This window comes from Culex pipiens, chromosome 2 (genome assembly GCF_016801865.2).
Source record: "Culex pipiens pallens isolate TS chromosome 2, TS_CPP_V2, whole genome shotgun sequence".
NCBI lineage: Eukaryota > Metazoa > Arthropoda > Insecta > Diptera > Culicidae > Culex > Culex pipiens.
The window spans coordinates 119667164-119683703 of record NC_068938.1 but is presented as its reverse complement, the minus strand read 5'-3'; the positions used below and the strand labels follow the sequence as shown (position 1 = coordinate 119683703).

Genomic DNA, 16540 nt, shown 5'->3' with positions numbered 1-16540 from the left:
AAGAGTGGCTCTGCTGAAAATAACCGAGATTCGCGCGAAAGCTTGCTTATTTGTGCTAACCCAGTCGAGATGACGCGTGTAGATGTAAACGAAGACGAATGCTCCTTGCTCGCAGGTTCGCCGCCGCCGCCACCACTACCGGAGGAGGAGGTGAAGACAGCGCCCAAAGAAGAAGACGCTGCAGCTGCTGTAAATAACTCGCCGCCGTCTAGTGCTTGCAGCAGTCAACCTGTGGATGTGTCTAATCTAATAGAACAATCGCCTTTGCAGTGCGAAGCCGGCTCTTTACCTACAACTTCTGGAAGTTGTGAGGAGACTGAATGTAAGGAAGAGAAGATGATCGTAGAAGGATCGGAACAGGATTTGCAGGATGAACCGGAGGTCGTCGCGAAAGAATTATCTGAATCTTTGTTTTGCTTACCGGAAGCTAACACTTCTAGCGAAGCACCTTTTGCTTTGAAAATTACTCTCAATTCAATCAATACCGCGAAAGCAGCTGAACTCGCAGAAGACCACACAAATAAATGTCTGGAAGAAAATGCAGATTCAACGAACACTGCCACAGCTACTGACTTGAAAAAAGAAGAAGAAGACTCCAATAAAAATCCTGAACTGAACAAGGATTCAGCGAACAGCAGCATGGTCGTACCAGAAGATGTGAAGGTGGACGATGAAATCAAAAGCATTGAATTTGTGCCCCCGAATACTTGCTTCAACATTGAATGCCGAACATCGTCGACAGTTTGCAAGTGTGAAAATATCGAGCAAACCATAGAATTGCTTGTAAAGTCAATGGAGGTTCATCGAGATGAAGGAAGTGTTGTTTCTGAAGTGACCAGTCACGAGGTTCTGCAAGAGAAAATAGACGTTCCAAATGTTACTTCTCAAGTTTTGATCGTTCAACAAGAAGCAACTGAAGAATCAATAATTCCTAAGGAAATGGTTTCAACTGGGGAATCTGACGAAATAGTTGTTCCAATCAATCAACCAGCTGATGTCGAACAGCAACTCCCTGTCACCTTAGTTGCTAGCAATACGGATGAACTGGTTGAAACTGTTCCTCCCATCGTCGCAAAACAAACTGAAGAAGTGCTGTCCATCGTAGACGATTTAGAGAAACCTTTGCAGATTGAAAATTCCAATGAAATGATCAACACTGATGTACAATTGATTGAAAATCTGACCGAAATAAAGCCACCGGAAGAGGTAAAACAACAGCCAATGCCAGAGGAAGTTATCCCGCATATAGATGAAAACAACAACCAAGATAAACCAGCTCAACAAGTGCCACCACCAACAGCCAACAAAGAGACCAAAGCAACGTTAAAGCCCAGCAAAAGCAAACCCAACTGCCATCATGGTTCCCTCAAACGGAACGTTAAGCCCGATAACAGCAAAATCGGCTTCGGTTCAAAATCCAACCCAAGCTCGCGCCGTTCGTCGTTGTCGTCGGAGCACGGAGCGAAACCAGCAAACACAATCTTCACGGATCTGGCCAAGGGTGGAATCTGCCCGGCCGAAAAGAAGCAGGTAGTTGAAGTTGTTCCCCCACCAACCCTTTCGAATGTTGTCCCCACTGAAGAAGACATGTCCAAGAATCAAGTAAGTGAGCGCGCTTTAGTAGAGTTTGACTGTACCAATGAAAGTTCTTCTTGTTGTTCCGTTGTTGCGCCGTCGGCTGCAGTGTCTACTGATGTAGTAGTAGTGGCACCATCGAAGGGAAGCCCGTCGCCAAGGCCTCTCTCGTACGCGGAAAGTTTAAAGAAGGCACGATCGCCGCCAAAGGTAGAACCGTGGGTGGCGATCAAGCAAGAGTACGATAAAAAGGCTGCGGCGGCCAAAGCCAGGAAACAGCAGCAGCAGCAACAGCCACGTGTGAGACACCCAAGTCTGGCTCGGAACGGAAGTTCCAGCTCGATTCCGAGGGATGGCAGCGTCACCATCCGGCAGAGCAAATCGGCGACGAAAGTTTACGCCAAGGACGCGAATCTCTCATTGTCGCTGCCCAGTGGAAAACCAAACGTGGAACCGACCACCACAGCTGCCAAGCCAGCAACACAGAATCGTAGCAAATCTGGTCAACGGAATGGAACGGCGCAGCAGCTTGTCGCAAAGGATACCAACAAGTCCAATTCAAACTTGGTGCAGGATAAGAAGCTGCGCGAAGCAAAGGGACAATCTCAACAAAGCCATCAGCATCATCGCCAAAGTCGACAAACGACGGCAAGCAACAGCAGCAGCAACAAGAAAAAGTGAAGTGTCTAGCGATGCCGCTTCACTGCGCAACACTGGTTCAGCAAGGCAAGCCACAATAACCCCCCCAATTTTTTACGGTGATGCGCTTCGAGTTTTGTGAATACATAGAGTTAGAGATTTTTTTTATTGTTTTCCCAGCAAACAACCAACCCCCCAAAAAAGGTCATCCTGAAATGACTCCTCCTCCCAGCCTATCCGTTCTTTTTTCGGAATTCTTATGTTGTGAACATTCACTCTCTGCAATTTCCTACAAAGTTGAATGAAGCAAAATACTAGAATCTCAGAATGCTTTGATTTTTGATCGTTTTTAGACTGTCTGTCAAGTCAACAGAGACGATTAAATTCTAATGATTGGGTCGAGTCACCAACGATAGAACATCATTTTTTCCCATTTACCGTCATTAGTCATGGGTTATTTCAATCATTGATTCTAGAGTGTTTTTTTAAGTCCTATAAAAAAATAAATTTTTGCTTTTCGGGTGTTTTTGGATAACCCACATATTCGGTGTCTTTTCGCATCTGACCTGTACAGTTGCGCCCCTGCTCCCGCTTGCTCAGATTGTTTATCATTCTTCTGATCGATTGCCGTGCGACAGCCGCGGCAGCACAGGCACATGTCAAAACAATAACAAACAACACAAAGAAAACGAGGGGCAAGCTTCGGCGCTTTACGAGGAACGCGCTCCGTCAGGGGTGAAACATAATTTATAGAGTTATCTACGTGCGCATGTATTGCGTGTACGTACACGAAAAAATGAGGTTAAATTTTGTACCGGCCAGCAAAACAAATAGTGTGCTAGTGTGTGTGAGATCAGACTTAGATAGCTCTATAGAGTTATCTCACGCACACTAGCACACCATTTGATTTGCTGTTCGGTACAAAATTTAACCTCACTTTTTTTCGTGTACGTACACGCAATACATGCGCACGTAGATAACTCTATTGGGCCTTTAAAAAAAACAAAAAGGCTTGATGATCGACAACCTAGTCTTGGCAATAAGGGAATCGAGACCATTTTTAGCAGTCTTATTCGTCGGTCGCCTAGGTCGATCAGTCGATCTGTTATCTGATGATCGTGGCTAAATTTCCCCAAACAAAGTATTAAATTATCTCCTCTCGAATCATTCCCCCCCTAATGTGCCCAACTTTTTTCCCTCTGAAACGTTTACAACCAGCTCGCCAAAGGTGCACAGAAAGCATCACCCACAAACCCGTTCCCTGCCTCCGGGGTCCGTTCCCCGGGAATCGGCACCCATTTGGAAACCGACGCGCATCCCACCCTATCCCTTTCCTGCCTCGACTGCCCACGCTGTGTCCCGCCGTAAAGAGGTAGCAGCTGCGATCGCTGCCGGGGAACATCGGCCGTTTTACTTTTGGTGGCAGCACCCCTAGGACAAGACGCGGACTGGCGCCGGATCTTTGGCCTTGATTTAAACCCCCGGAAAAGTGGGATATTTTATGTTGATGTTGTCTGTTGTTGCTCCCTTTCTGTTCGATTTTGCAGTGAATTGTCCGAAGATGTTGTTTTATCCTGGTTGATAAAGAAGTGTCTCTAGAATAGTCTGAGTTGAATCCGAAATGATAATCTCGTTATTTTGTTGTTTTTATTTCCTTTCTAATTGCACGAAATGCATGTAGCCTTTTTTTGTTAAGCTTTCAGAGTACCGGCGTGTTCCGAGTGCATCCTGTAGACCAGCTTCCTGAACCTAAATGTGACTGATCCACCACAAAGAGATCCAGCCATGTGTCCCAAGTCCCAAGCGCAGTGTGTTTTGTGTTGATTTTCATTGTATTGTGCGCACAAACCTACACTACAAAAACCGCGTGAAAGTTCAGCGAGATTTGTTCCCATACTAACCCGAATCGATCTTGTTTTTTAATGGATACGTAAAATTTAGTTTTTTCCTATTCTAGAATCACACTGACGACGTCGTCCTCGGGCTCGGTAACATCGTCCCGGTCGCCCACGAAGGAACGCAGCGAAAGCCGGGCCAGCAGTCGGATCACCAACGGAGACGACAGCAACGGAGAGTCTTCGTATGCTTAAGTCGACCTTGTCCCGATTCCACATTTTAAACTGTTCTTTCTCAGTCCGTACACGCACGCGTCCCTTTTAAAACATGAAAAAATTAATCACATTAATAACCCCCCTCCGTTGGCCTATAATCCAACATCATAAACAAACAACCAAGAGAACAAAAGTAACAGTTATCGGAAAAACAACTATTTCTTACTTATCATCATCATAGCTTTAATGTATTGAAGGTTAACTTCCCTTTTCTGTGTACGCGTAAAACAAAAAAAAAACCATCAATTTCTAGTGAATTTTTAACTCAATTAGTTTAGAGTGAATCTGTTTTAAAAGAATGTTTTAACATCCCATCCCGCGAAAGAGATAGATCGTCTCCGTTTCGTTTTCCGCGATTTCGAGAGCAGGCAGTTCGAAACAATTGTCATCCACGATTCATCAATCAACCTTAAAAGTAAAAGCATAATCATCTTCAATCGTCATTATCAATGTTAAATTATTTGCCTTTTAGTTTGTAAAGTCAGAAATGTTTATATTTTTTGGTTATTTGTTGTAGACAAAGTTGTCTCGTTTTAATTAAACTTACTCTCTCTCTTTCTTCAATAAACAGTCCGGTTTGATACCGCGTTTATGTGTAATGTTTTTTGCCCACCCCCCGCACACATCAAATCACCACGAATCAAACCCTCATACAAAAAAAGTTCATTTAGTTGCATAGGACCGAAATTTTCAATTTGACCTTTAAGTTGATACTTAAGAGATATCGCTTTTTTTATTCGCTGACCTGAAAGAAAACGAGTTGAGATTTTTTTTAACTATTTGTTTTTCTTTCTGTTTTTACAACCTTTGATTTGTCTTAAACAACGCCCCGCCCTGTTAATGAGTTTACTACCATGCAGATTAAAAAAAAAGCAATGTATATTACTATCCATATAGTCTTATTTATATGTGAAACAAATTATTTGTAATTAAAACATTTATTTATCGAATTACCTGTTATAATAAAATTCTTTAAAAAAAAGCGTGTTGTATCAATCGCAAATATCACAGTTCTCTACTTTTCATTATTTTGAAACTCTCTCAATATCAGTTTACCATTAGAATTGTAATTTTGTACGTTTTTCTATGCTTCATATTATCCCACTAAGAGTTTTGGCTCGAGTTTCGACTCGATTCAGGCGAGCCAAATTGACAGTGGGATAGATTAGTGTGCACTATGGACGGTTTCCATACAAGCAGGTGGCCAAAAATGAAATTCATTGTTTTTCGTGCATAATTTTCAACATCTGGATGGCTCAGGAGCAGCCTGACTAACCAATTTTGTTTAGTTATCAGAGGTTTTTTTTGCTGAAAGTGCATTTTAATAACACTTATTTTTCAATCTTATTATTTTTTAGAATCTTCAAGCACAGGCCGTTCATCAATGACAAATGAATTCGATGTGGTGAAGAATATCACTAAGAACAACATGGAATCATCAGGTGAGTAGATTTGGCTGTTGCATACGGATCATTTCCGTTTTTTCACTAACTGCAACTGTGGTGGTATGAAAATACCAAATTTAGATATTTCTTGTGCAAATACCAGCGACCAAAATGTGCTCTTGGTTGCCCAGTAATAGATGGTAAAATACCATGAAATCATACCAAATCATGTATTTGGAAGACCATAGGAATACCAAAATCTGATTTTCCAAGGGCGCGGGAATACCTAAAAATTAAACCATGTTTTGGTATTCAAGCAATGCTCAAAAATCCAGAAGACCTCAACTTGGTATTGAAATGGTTTTATTTTGAGATATTATTTTACCCTTGGAAGAACATGGTTTGGTACTGTTGTGCCCTTCCACATACAAGACTTTGGTATGATTTCATGGTATTTTACCATCTATTACTGGGCAACCAAGGACACATTTTGGTCCCTGTTATATGCCCAAGTAATACCAAAATTTGGTATTCCCGTGTTATTTACCCCTGCTCGGGTCTGGAAGCAATCCGAGTACGACAGCTCCAGGACCTGCGGCTTTCGTAAATACGGTCTTTCCTGAACTGGTGCAATTTGTTCTTCCGGATGTTTAGGTAATACTCGTCAAACATGTCCCTCAACGAGAAATGGACTGCGGACCCTATGGACATCCCACACTGTCCCGTCATCACTTCCGGCACATAATGCTGCTGATGGTCGTAAACCGCCGGCACCGAGCGCATCATGCCGCTTCTCGTCGTTTTTCTCTTCCGTTGGATCCTTCTCCTCACCGTTAAAATTAACTTTAGCGTACTTGTTTAAAAAGCGGATGAAAATCTGCTTCAACTTCAATCTCGTCTACCAACCCCGGGCCACCAACACCGAATACAACCGGTGCAAATCCACATCCCGACCTCCGATCTTCGGCAACCGCATAAACGGCGTCTTACAAATACAAACAAAATCAAACACAAACGCCACCAAACACCCAAACTTCCTTCTTACCCATTTCGGTCGTGAAACAGCTGCAGGTCCTGCAGGAAGCTGGCCTTATCCTTTTGCAAACCAACTTTCCCCTAATCCTCCAACCTTGTTCCGCACATGCACCATCCGCCTTCGAAGGCTTCCGCGTCCTAGTCGTGGTCCAAGTTCTGCCGTCCGGCCGCGTTCGGTTTTGAATTCAATTCAATTTAATTAGTTTTTATTAGTAAATAATCAATTCACAATTTCGTAATTCTTATAACCTAATAGAGTTTTGGAGTACCTTTCAACTATGATTTGTACTATAGTTCATTTTGATGTAATTGGATATTCTAACAATGGATTTGCCAACAGAAGGAAAAATTATTTTAAAAAAGCCTTCTAAATTTGCTAAGGAAAAGGATAGAGATAGAAAAGCTTAAAACTACAGTCGAATTAAAAGTTACAACTTTTTAATCAGTTAGCAATGAGATTATCAAAAACTGTAGCAGTAAAAGTTTTCATTTTCAAAACAAGAAAAAAACTTTCAATGTAGCAAATTTTGACCACCTTTTATTTCAAGAGTAGTTGGCAGTAGGGTAGGGTAGTCATCAATGAGACACTTTTGGTTTTTAAACTTCAACGATTTTTGTATTTTTTTCATTAGAATATTTTAAAGAACTTTTTGTTGCATTTTCTTTCTTTTAGTTTGCTCTAACATTGACTAAAATATGAGATCGATCTGACGTCTACAGTCAGAGTTATCCAACTGTCTCATTGTAGACGCACTTGGCAGGAACAATGAGACAGCTGGGGAACAATGAGACACTCTACAAAAATCAATACTTAGTAAAACATCATGCTTTTATATTGTTCCATTGCAGGTGACTTGCTTTGAATATTTTCAAGCAATTTTGTCAACATGAAACTTCAATTTACAAAAGTTATACTAAAAAGTATTTAAATTTTGTAAAATCCATATATTTTATCAATTAACTTTATATTTTTGGTTAAATGAAGTTCAAACTCAATAAATATGCCAAAAATCACTTCCAATTCATGTTTTGAAAGATTTCCACAGATTTTGTAAAGTTTAATGAAGAAAATTCAAAGTGTCTCATTGTTACCCATGGGTACCATGAGAGTGGGGAACAAAGAGACAGTCCTGGATTCTGGCTATATTCTAAATTTTGGTCAAACCCAATAAAAGGACATTGTAGCCCAACTCATGCCCTGTAAAATGACGAAAGAAATTTGGAGAAATATTTGTTTTTGTGTTAATGGCAGCCTATGAGCGAAAATGTAATTTTTAGTCATAATTCACTTTTACACCCCAGATCCAAACATGTATGAATAACTTTACAAGGGAGCATCCATAACCAAAGCCACAATTATGGCAGACGTGTATCTAGTAGACACACCTTTCCCCCAAATATGAGCCTGATGGATTGAAACTACATCTTGTGAGAGCCATTTTATCATTGTTCCCCGTGTCTCATTGATGACTACTCTGCCGCTCTAATCGAGTCCGTCCCATATGAAAAAACAGCAAGCCGAGAAAAATGAATGTCAAATTTGTCCCGCTTATAAGGCTACTTGTAAAAATTTCACGAAAAAGTGGATTTTCTCCGGTTTTCTAGAAAAAAGTTCTAAATTTTATTGGTTTTTCTGATAGTTTACATGATTTCGAACCAAACTGCATCATTACCTCAAAATTGACGAAGTTACATATGGGACGGACTAGCTTCGAGCGGCAGTACTCTACCCTATAGTAATATTTTTTTGTATGTATGCAAGTGTGAACCGCCCTAGTCCTCCATACAACTTTTGGAGAAAAACCATTCGGCTATGTATATTTTTTTTGTAATTCTAAGTGCTCGTGTTTCTAGGGACCCCAAAGTTATGCTTTCCCTTAACTGCTCATAAATTCCAGAGCAACATTTGAAAGGGGCGGTACGACATTGCTCTTACGGCCTTTCATTACACGCGTTTAAATGGGACGAAAGGCCGTAAGAGCAATGTCGTACCGCCCCTTTCAAATGTTGCTCCAGAATTAATGTCCAGCTTTTAAGAGCGAGTTTTTCACCAATGTGTAACAGGTCGTATCGAGGTGCTCCGATTTGGATGAAACTTTCAGCGTTTGTTTGTTTATACATGAGATGAACTCATGCCAAATATGAGCCCTCTACGACAAAGGGAAGTGGGGTAAAACGGGCATTGAAGTTTGAGGTCCAAAAAACCTAAAAAATCTTAAAATTGCTCGCATTTCCGAAAAACTTCATCAATTCCAATTCTCTTTGATGCATTCGAAAGATCTTTTGAAGCACTTCAAAATGTGCCATAGACATCCAGGATTGGTTCGACTTTTTCTCTTAGCTTTTGCAAATTACTGTCAAAAATTGATTTTTTTAAAACCTTAATATCTTTTTGCAACAGCCTCCAACACCCATACTCCCATAGGTCAAAAGATAGGTAATAACATGGACTATAAGCCTACGGTGTTAACTTTTTGGCCAATCGCAGTTTTTCTCATAGTTTTTCGATTTTTCTAGAACAAACATTTTACAACGTTAGTTTTTGCCCTGTAGGCCGCCATAGCGGCACTTTTTGGTCTCAATTTTGTCATATTCGGAATCCTCGGACAATTTCACGTAAGTTAGAAGTATTGGAGTTGTAAATTTGATTGGAAAAATTGCCATTTAGAATGAATTAAAATATTTTTAAACAATTTGTTGGATTAGGGGTAAAACAGGTTTTCGCCTACTTGATACAGCATTTGACGTATTGATCATAGGGTAAATAAGATCTATTTCTTTTTTCAAAAATGTTTTATTTAATTATTTTTTAAATCAAATTTACAACTCCAATACTACTAACTTACGTGAAATTGTCTGAGGATTCCGAATATGACAAAATTGAGACCAAAAAGTGCCGCTATGGCGGCCTACAGGGCAAAAACTAACGTTGTAAAATGTTTGTTCCAGAAAAGAAAAATCGAAAAACTATGAGAAAAACTGCGATTGGCCAAAAAGTTAACACCGTAGGCTTATAGTCCATGTTATTACCTATCTTTTGACCTATGGGAGTATGGGTGTTGGAGGCTGTTGCAAAAAGATATTAAGGTTTTAAAAAAATCAATTTTTGACAGTAATTTGCAAAAGCTAAGAGAAAAAGTCGAACCAATCCTGGATGTCTATGGCACATTTTGAAGTGCTTCAAAAGACCTTTCGAATGCATCACAGAGAGTTGGAATTGATGAAGTTTTACGGAAATGCGAGCAATTTTAAGATTTTTTAGGTTTTTTGGACCTTAAACTTCAAAGCCCGTTTTACCCCACTTACCTTTGTCGTAGAGGGCTCATATTTGGCATGAGTTCATCTCATGTATAGACAAACAAACGCGGAAAGTTTCATCCAAATCGGAGCACCTCGATACGACCTCTAGAACAAACCGAGCAATATTTACAAATACTGCCTCTTATTGCAAATCTGGTGTTTTTTTTTTGAAAAGGTCCAATAAACCAAATTTTTAGTTTTTGCTTTTTGGGTGTTTTTAATACCTCTGACTCAAGGCGGTTTCAATACACCCAAAACGCAAATTCCAAGAAAAACGCTGTTCAGTGATCTTCACCAAATCATGGCAATTTAAAAGGAAATAAGATATATTTATTAGCCGTTTGATTTTTCGCTTCCACAACCAAAACTAGACAATATATTAGTGAAATTCAGGTTTCGGAAGATGTGTTGAAACAACTTCTACCACATCCAGCAAATCTTGATTTTGCATGAAGTGGATAATAGCCGTTTTATTTGAATGCATTGAAGTTTAAGTTGAGTCTGCGCAGTAATTTTTGTATTTCTGTAGATCAGTGTTAAACCGACAATTCATGTTTCCTTCTCTGAACGTCCTGTATGCGTTCCAATGTGGTCAACTGTGGCGGACACAAAAGATTAAAATCGCAATATCATCGTGTATTTTCTCACTGATTCATATGAGCACGCGAATACGCACAGCTTTTGTCACCTGTTCAATTGAATAATCAGCCAATATGAACTACGGGAAGAAGTCATTAGCACTCGCATGCGAAACATGAACAGCCCGCCACGGCATGATTTATGAGGAAGGGCAATTGAGGCACTTATCATTATGATAAGAATTTTAAAATGTATTATCAAACTCACAGTCTTCCTTATCGCGCTGTTTCATGGGCGTTTGTTAACCAAGCCAAGAACCGTTCTTACGTTGAATGACCTGTGTCGAACTCTAATAAAGTCGAGTCAAATTGGTGGAATGAATGATAAACCGCCAAACCGCATCAGTCGTTGGCAATTTTGGCAAGATTATTATTATTATTATTATTATTGGCCTAGTTTACTTTTCTAAGAAATTTTAATTAAAAAAGAAAACCAAATAAAATCATGGCGCATAGGACGTTTTTGCGCAGAGCGGCTGCAAAACACGCGTGCCACTTCACCACTATAAAAGATAGATGCGAGTGCACAAGACGTTCGCAGTAGTTGTATCTGTACCTTCACGGAAACCAGTTTAAGTTTTGCTTTTAAGCTCGTGATAGAACCAAAGTTGGAGTTGCAAACATTTGCTTCGAAATGGTATGTTGGTTTGGGAATGATTTAGGACAAATTGCAACATTAAGGCACATGAATTACACCCACAGGCATCCCATAGATTCGTACATCTAGTTGAAAGTGAGCTGATTAAGTTGACCAATTGGAAGGAGATTAATCATGTTCTCGAGCAAGCGTTCGTGTCGGTATCCAACAAAGATAAGTCAAGTGGGCAACCGTACAGCTCGCAGCCGGCTCGAAGCTTTGTGCATGTTGGCGATGGTAAGTATCTAAAGTTAACCGTTTCGGTTGATATTAGTGCTAGTTGGTAGTTTATTTTTGTCCTTACTGCATTTCGTTAGAGTTTAATGCGAACATGTGCAATACCATTCTGTAACATTCTTATTTATGTCGGCACCTATTTTACGGGTTAATTCCTATTAAAAAAATTTTAAACTTCAAAGTCAAAGCGCCAGGCCCTGTTGCAACCAATCAAGCTCATATTTGGGATTCGGGCTCAATATACCTAGGAGATCATGCCCTGAAATGCACCCATTTTGTTACATCCATATAAAAGTTAATGAGTGTATGAATGTTCAAAGATTTCTAAGGTTTTTAAGTAATCCCATTATTATTTTCCAGCTGGAGCTTTGCTTTGCATGCCTGCATTTTTGGGCAACATCAGTGTAAAGTCTGATAGTTCGCAATCCAACCCGGCCGGTCCTGCAGCCCGTACTTCATCGCTGGCCTGCAAGCTTATTACCAGCTTCAAGGACAACCCTTCGCGTAATCCACCCCTACCGGACATTATTGGTAACATTTTCCTGTTTGATGAAACAACCGGCCAGCTCCAGGCCACGTTGGAGGCCAACTATCTAACCGGGCTACGCACTGCTGCCGCATCGATAGTGGCCACTGAGCAGGTGTTTCTACCCAGGATTGCGGACAAATCCAAGCTGGTGCTGGGCATTATCGGAACGGGGGTTCAGGTTTGACAGTTAAGATAATCTTTGTTGAAATCAGAAGTTCCTTTTTAACACGATTTTTAGGGAGAATTTCACGCCATGGGTTTCATGAAGACGCACAAGTTTGTGCAAGTAAAGCTCTGGAATCGTACGAAAGCTCGTAGCGAACAGTTGAAGACTAAACTTACCCAACTAGCTCCAAACAGTTGCAACCCGGATGTGAACATCTCCGTGCATGATTCACCTGAAGAATGTTGTACCAATTGTGACATTATTGTTACGGCGACAAGTTCGAGCGTACCGATAGTTTTCAAAAGATTCTTGAAGCAAAATGTGCATATAAACGGTAAGAGTAATCAAACTTTCTTCAATTGAAATGTTAACCTTCAACACCAACTTTCAGCCATCGGATCGGGACTTCAGCATCACACGGAGCTTGCCCAGGATATTTATGACGAATGCAGCGTGTTCATCGATTACTGGAATGGGGCCAAGGCGGAGCTGGCAACGCTAAAGTCAACCATCGTTGGTGAGGTAGGTGAAGTGGTGCTAAAGCAGAAGGTGGTTCCCAGTAGTGGTATTACCGTGTTCCAATCGCTTGGAATGGCCGTTGAAGATGCTGCGATTGGAAAGTTGTTTTACAGCAAATATATGGAACAGTTGAATAAAGGACATTAATGAAAAGGATGTGGAATGCAGGATGTTAAAAATCAGATCAGTTATTATTCTTAAATATCACTGTCTTGATTCTTGATAAGAGGTGGGCAAAATTGCTCTTTTTAGGGAGGCGGTCTTTTGAACGGCTCATTCTCTCTTTTTCAAAATGTTGATGCCTTTTATTTGTAAATTTGAAGAAATGTGTAGTTATTGTTGTTGTTTTTTAAGGCCGAGGCAAATATTTTTCAATATTGCAATATGTGTTAGGCTCTGACCGAGATCGAGGGGGGAGGTGCAAAAAAAAAAATTGTAATTACATTGTAATTGTAATTAGGCTGTTGCAATATTTTTTGAAGTTTATGTCCCTCGACTCTGACCAAAGACGAGGGGGAGCGAAACAATAAATAATAGTATAGAAATTTAAATTACGAGCCATGGTTTCAACATTTGAATGAAAAAAGTGTTTTAAAATGCATTATACACCTGTTCAGTTGTTTTGCCATCATGAGTTTCCAAAATATCAAAGTATTTGTCCCTATTTTGGACCTACTAAGCCGAATGCACTTTTAATTAGATGTATTCTCAAAGGCTATAGGCAGCCTTGCTCTTACATAATCACATTTTTGACGAAAATACTTTATATTTCTGTATAAGCCCGAGAAACAATAACATTTGTTGTCTCTATTTTGGGGATATTGCTTCAAGCATACGACCTTCTTTGTGCATATTTTCGGCCTACCTTCTGATTGGTTGAAATCTCGAAGCACGTGGCGAACTTTTTTGACGTACGGTTCAGCCTCAGCTCGTACAGTACAGCCGCACAAATTCGATTGACAATCATGCTCAATCATTTTGATGTTTTAAGCCACAAATCAACATTAGAACGATTGATTTCACTTGCATTACGTGCATAGATAGCTTGGACATGATTTATATCATTCTTTTTTAAACATTTTGTTACGTCAGTAAATTTTGTAATGCGTTTTGAGTAAAAATCGGGGAAAATCAATTGTAATTTGTATTAAAAATAGGTAATTATAACGATAAACGCCCAAATTCTGCCCACCGTGTACCACGTGTTCGCCGATCCCACCCTCGTCGAGCAACATCTGTCAAACATCAAGCATACCAACGCAGACGTAATGCTTCCGGGACGACAGTGTGAGAAGAGCACAAAATTTGGGGAGCAAAATGAGAGCGGAGCGTAAGCAGAGTGGAGAGAGACGGTAGGTCTCGACCGTGCACAAACGTCAACGCTCGAGTAGTTCATCTTTGGCCAGCTAAACAAACGGTCGCGTTCGCCGAGTCCGCGGAAAAAGTTTCGGTTCCACGCGGCACGAGTTCTACTCGGTGGACGGGAACAACTCCCGGCCGAATCCCGCTGCGAGTCTCCCCAATCACCCAGCCGGGTCGAGGCGAAATACGTCCACAATCGGACGAAGTCCGACGAGCGGCGGGAGGCCGCGCAAGATCTGCGTCGTCGCCGGAGTCCGGACGAATTCAACCGGAGTTCGTTGAGCTGGGGGCAGGACGACGCCAGCTGCCAAGGGGAAGCGAATCCGGAGGAGGACCTGCCACGACACCAAGAAAATCCGCGTCGCCGTTCAGAACAACGCACACAACATGCCGGTCCAGAATCTGCGCCGTCGCCGAAAGATCTGCGCAACAAAGAACCGGACTCGCGCCGCGGCGATGGAGATCGCGACGTTCCGGAAAAGATCGACGGCGGGGCCGGTGATCCAGAAGAACCAGCCGGAATCGGACAGCTGACGAGACGGCCACGTGGAGCAGTAGCAGGCTGTGCGGTGATAGGAAGAGGTGAGGCGAAAGGTGGAAGAAGAAGTAGAGAAAGGAGAGGTTAGGGTAGTACAGTGGGCCGAATCGCACAATAAATATTCCAAATTTGTAATGTTCCTCTTTTATTTGCGAGTTAGTCAGGTTTTACGTTTCATTGGCGCCCAACTAAACGAACCTATCAAATTTGTATTTTGTTTTTTGTTAAATGTAAGATCATTTAGTTTTCGACGAGACAAACTATTAGGTTATCTTAATAAGTGTGAAGAGCAATTGAACAGTTTGGCAGGAGGAGGAAGTTCGGAAGGAGACGGTTTGCCATGCAAGATGGCGTTCATTTTGGAATTTGACAGGATCGCTGTCGTTTAGATTTAGTTTGAAGTTGATCTTAGATCTGGTGAGCTTTAGGAGGCTTGCGCGTTTCAGTTTGATTGAGTTTTGGAGGGTCTCCGAACCGGCTTCAACTGAAGTGATGCTTGAGAGCTTTTTGTGAGTTCCTTCTGAGCTCACAAAAAGCTCTGCTCTTTGGTAAAGGTTGTGTTACGTCAGTAAATTTTGTAATGCGTTTTGAGTAAAAATCGGGGAAAATCAATTGTAATTTGTATTAAAAATATGTAATTAAAACGATAAACGCCCAAATTCTGCCCACCGTGTACCACGTGTTCGCCGATCCCACCCTCGTCGAGCAACATCTGTCAAACACCAAGCATACCAACGCAGACGTAATGCTTCCGGGACGACAGTGTGAGAAGAGCACAAAATTTGGGGAGCAAAATGAGAGCGGAGCGTAAGCAGAGTGGAGAGAGACGGTAGGTCTCGACCGTGCACAAACGTCAACGCTCGAGGAGTTCATCTTTGGCCAGCAAAACAAACGGTCGCGTTCGCCGAGTCCGCGGAAAAAGTTTCGGTTCCACGCGGCACGAGTTCCACTCGGTGGACGGGAACAACTCCCGGCCGAATCCCGCTGCGAGTCTCCCCAATCACCCAGCCGGGTCGAGGCGAAATACGTCAACAATCGGACGAAGTCCGACGAGCGGCGGGAGGCCGCGCAAGATCTGCGTCGTCGCCGGAGTCCGGACGAATTCAACCGGAGTTCGTCGAGCTGGGGGCAGGACGACGCCAGCTGCCAAGGGGAAGCGAATCCGGAGGAGGACCTGCCACGACACCAAGAAAATCCGCGTCGCCGTTCAGAACAACGCACACAACATGCCGGTCCAGAATCTGCGCCGTCGCCGAAAGATCTGCGCAAAAAAAGAACCGGACTCGCGCCGCGGCGATGGAGATCGCGACGTTCCGGAAAAGATCGACGGCGGGGCCGGTGATCCAGAAGAACCAGCCGGAATCGGACAGCTGACGAGACGGCCACGTGGAGCAGTAGCAGGCTGTGCGGTGATAGGAAGAGGTGAGGCGAAAGGTGGAAGAAGAAGTAGAGAAAGGAGAGGTTAGGGTAGTACAGTGGGCCGAATCGCACAATAAATATTCCAAATTTGTAATGTTCCTCTTTTATTTGCGAGTTAGTCAGGTTTTACGTTTCAATTTGTTGCGTAGCCAAACAACAGGCCCGTAATATGCAAGAAAGACTGTAACTTGTGAAAAGCGTACACACACTGCCACAATTTGTACAAGTGTCAAATGGACTGAATATAGAGCCATTCTCTCCGAAATGGACGAAGTAACTTTAATCAGTTATTTTATTGATTTGGTGGCAGCAAAGCGATTGTTTTTGCAACGGGATTGTGCAACCCACGAACAAAACATATTGCCAGTGATTGGAGATTCGGGGGACGGCTCTCATTTGTGTGCTGAGCGATGAAAGCCGTGACACTGAGTGCCAACAAGCGGTAAGCAA

General features: G+C 41.9%; 2 protein-coding genes across 18 annotated transcripts in view; both read left to right on the top strand.

Annotated features, from left to right (window-relative positions):
- The window catches only part of LOC120424112 (unconventional myosin-XVIIIa), a 108011-nt gene extending 103041 nt beyond the window's left edge, over positions 1–4970 (top strand). For 7 of the 16 annotated variants that reach the window (XM_039588138.2, XM_039588140.2, XM_039588141.2 and 4 more), the window contains 2 exons: positions 116–2301; positions 4172–4310. In XM_039588138.2, the coding sequence (XP_039444072.1) occupies positions 116–2256 (2141 nt within the window). In that variant the 3' untranslated portion in view covers positions 2257–2301; positions 4172–4310. Of the gene's footprint in view, positions 1–115; positions 2302–3432; positions 3704–3910; positions 4063–4155 lie in introns of those variants that run through there. The other 9 variants (XM_039588148.2, XM_039588149.2, XR_005606325.2 and 6 more) reach the window with 8 other exon arrangements.
- Positions 4971–11171: 6201 nt separating this feature from the next.
- On the top strand, positions 11172–12953 carry LOC120424114 (ketimine reductase mu-crystallin). Of its 2 annotated transcripts, XM_039588154.1 has the most exons (5): positions 11172–11320; positions 11386–11557; positions 11918–12264; positions 12325–12586; positions 12644–12953. In XM_039588154.1, exons 1-5 carry the CDS (start codon positions 11318–11320, stop codon positions 12916–12918), a joined length of 1059 nt encoding a protein of 352 aa, XP_039444088.1. In that variant the 5' UTR covers positions 11172–11317; the 3' UTR covers positions 12919–12953. The 2 variants fall into 2 exon arrangements, with proteins under 2 accessions (XP_039444088.1, XP_052563665.1); XM_052707705.1 differs by lacking the exon at positions 11386–11557 and having other exon boundaries at positions 11254–11320.
- Positions 12954–16540: the final 3587 nt, after the last annotated feature.

Excerpts from the sequence above, each read along its gene's own strand:
- LOC120424114 (XM_039588154.1), top strand. Across the intron at positions 11,558-11,917 it reads CTTTGTGCATGTTGGCGATG|CTGGAGCTTTGCTTTGCATG; the intron begins GTAAGTATCTAA and ends ATTATTTTCCAG. Across the intron at positions 12,265-12,324 it reads TTATCGGAACGGGGGTTCAG|GGAGAATTTCACGCCATGGG; the intron begins GTTTGACAGTTA and ends CACGATTTTTAG.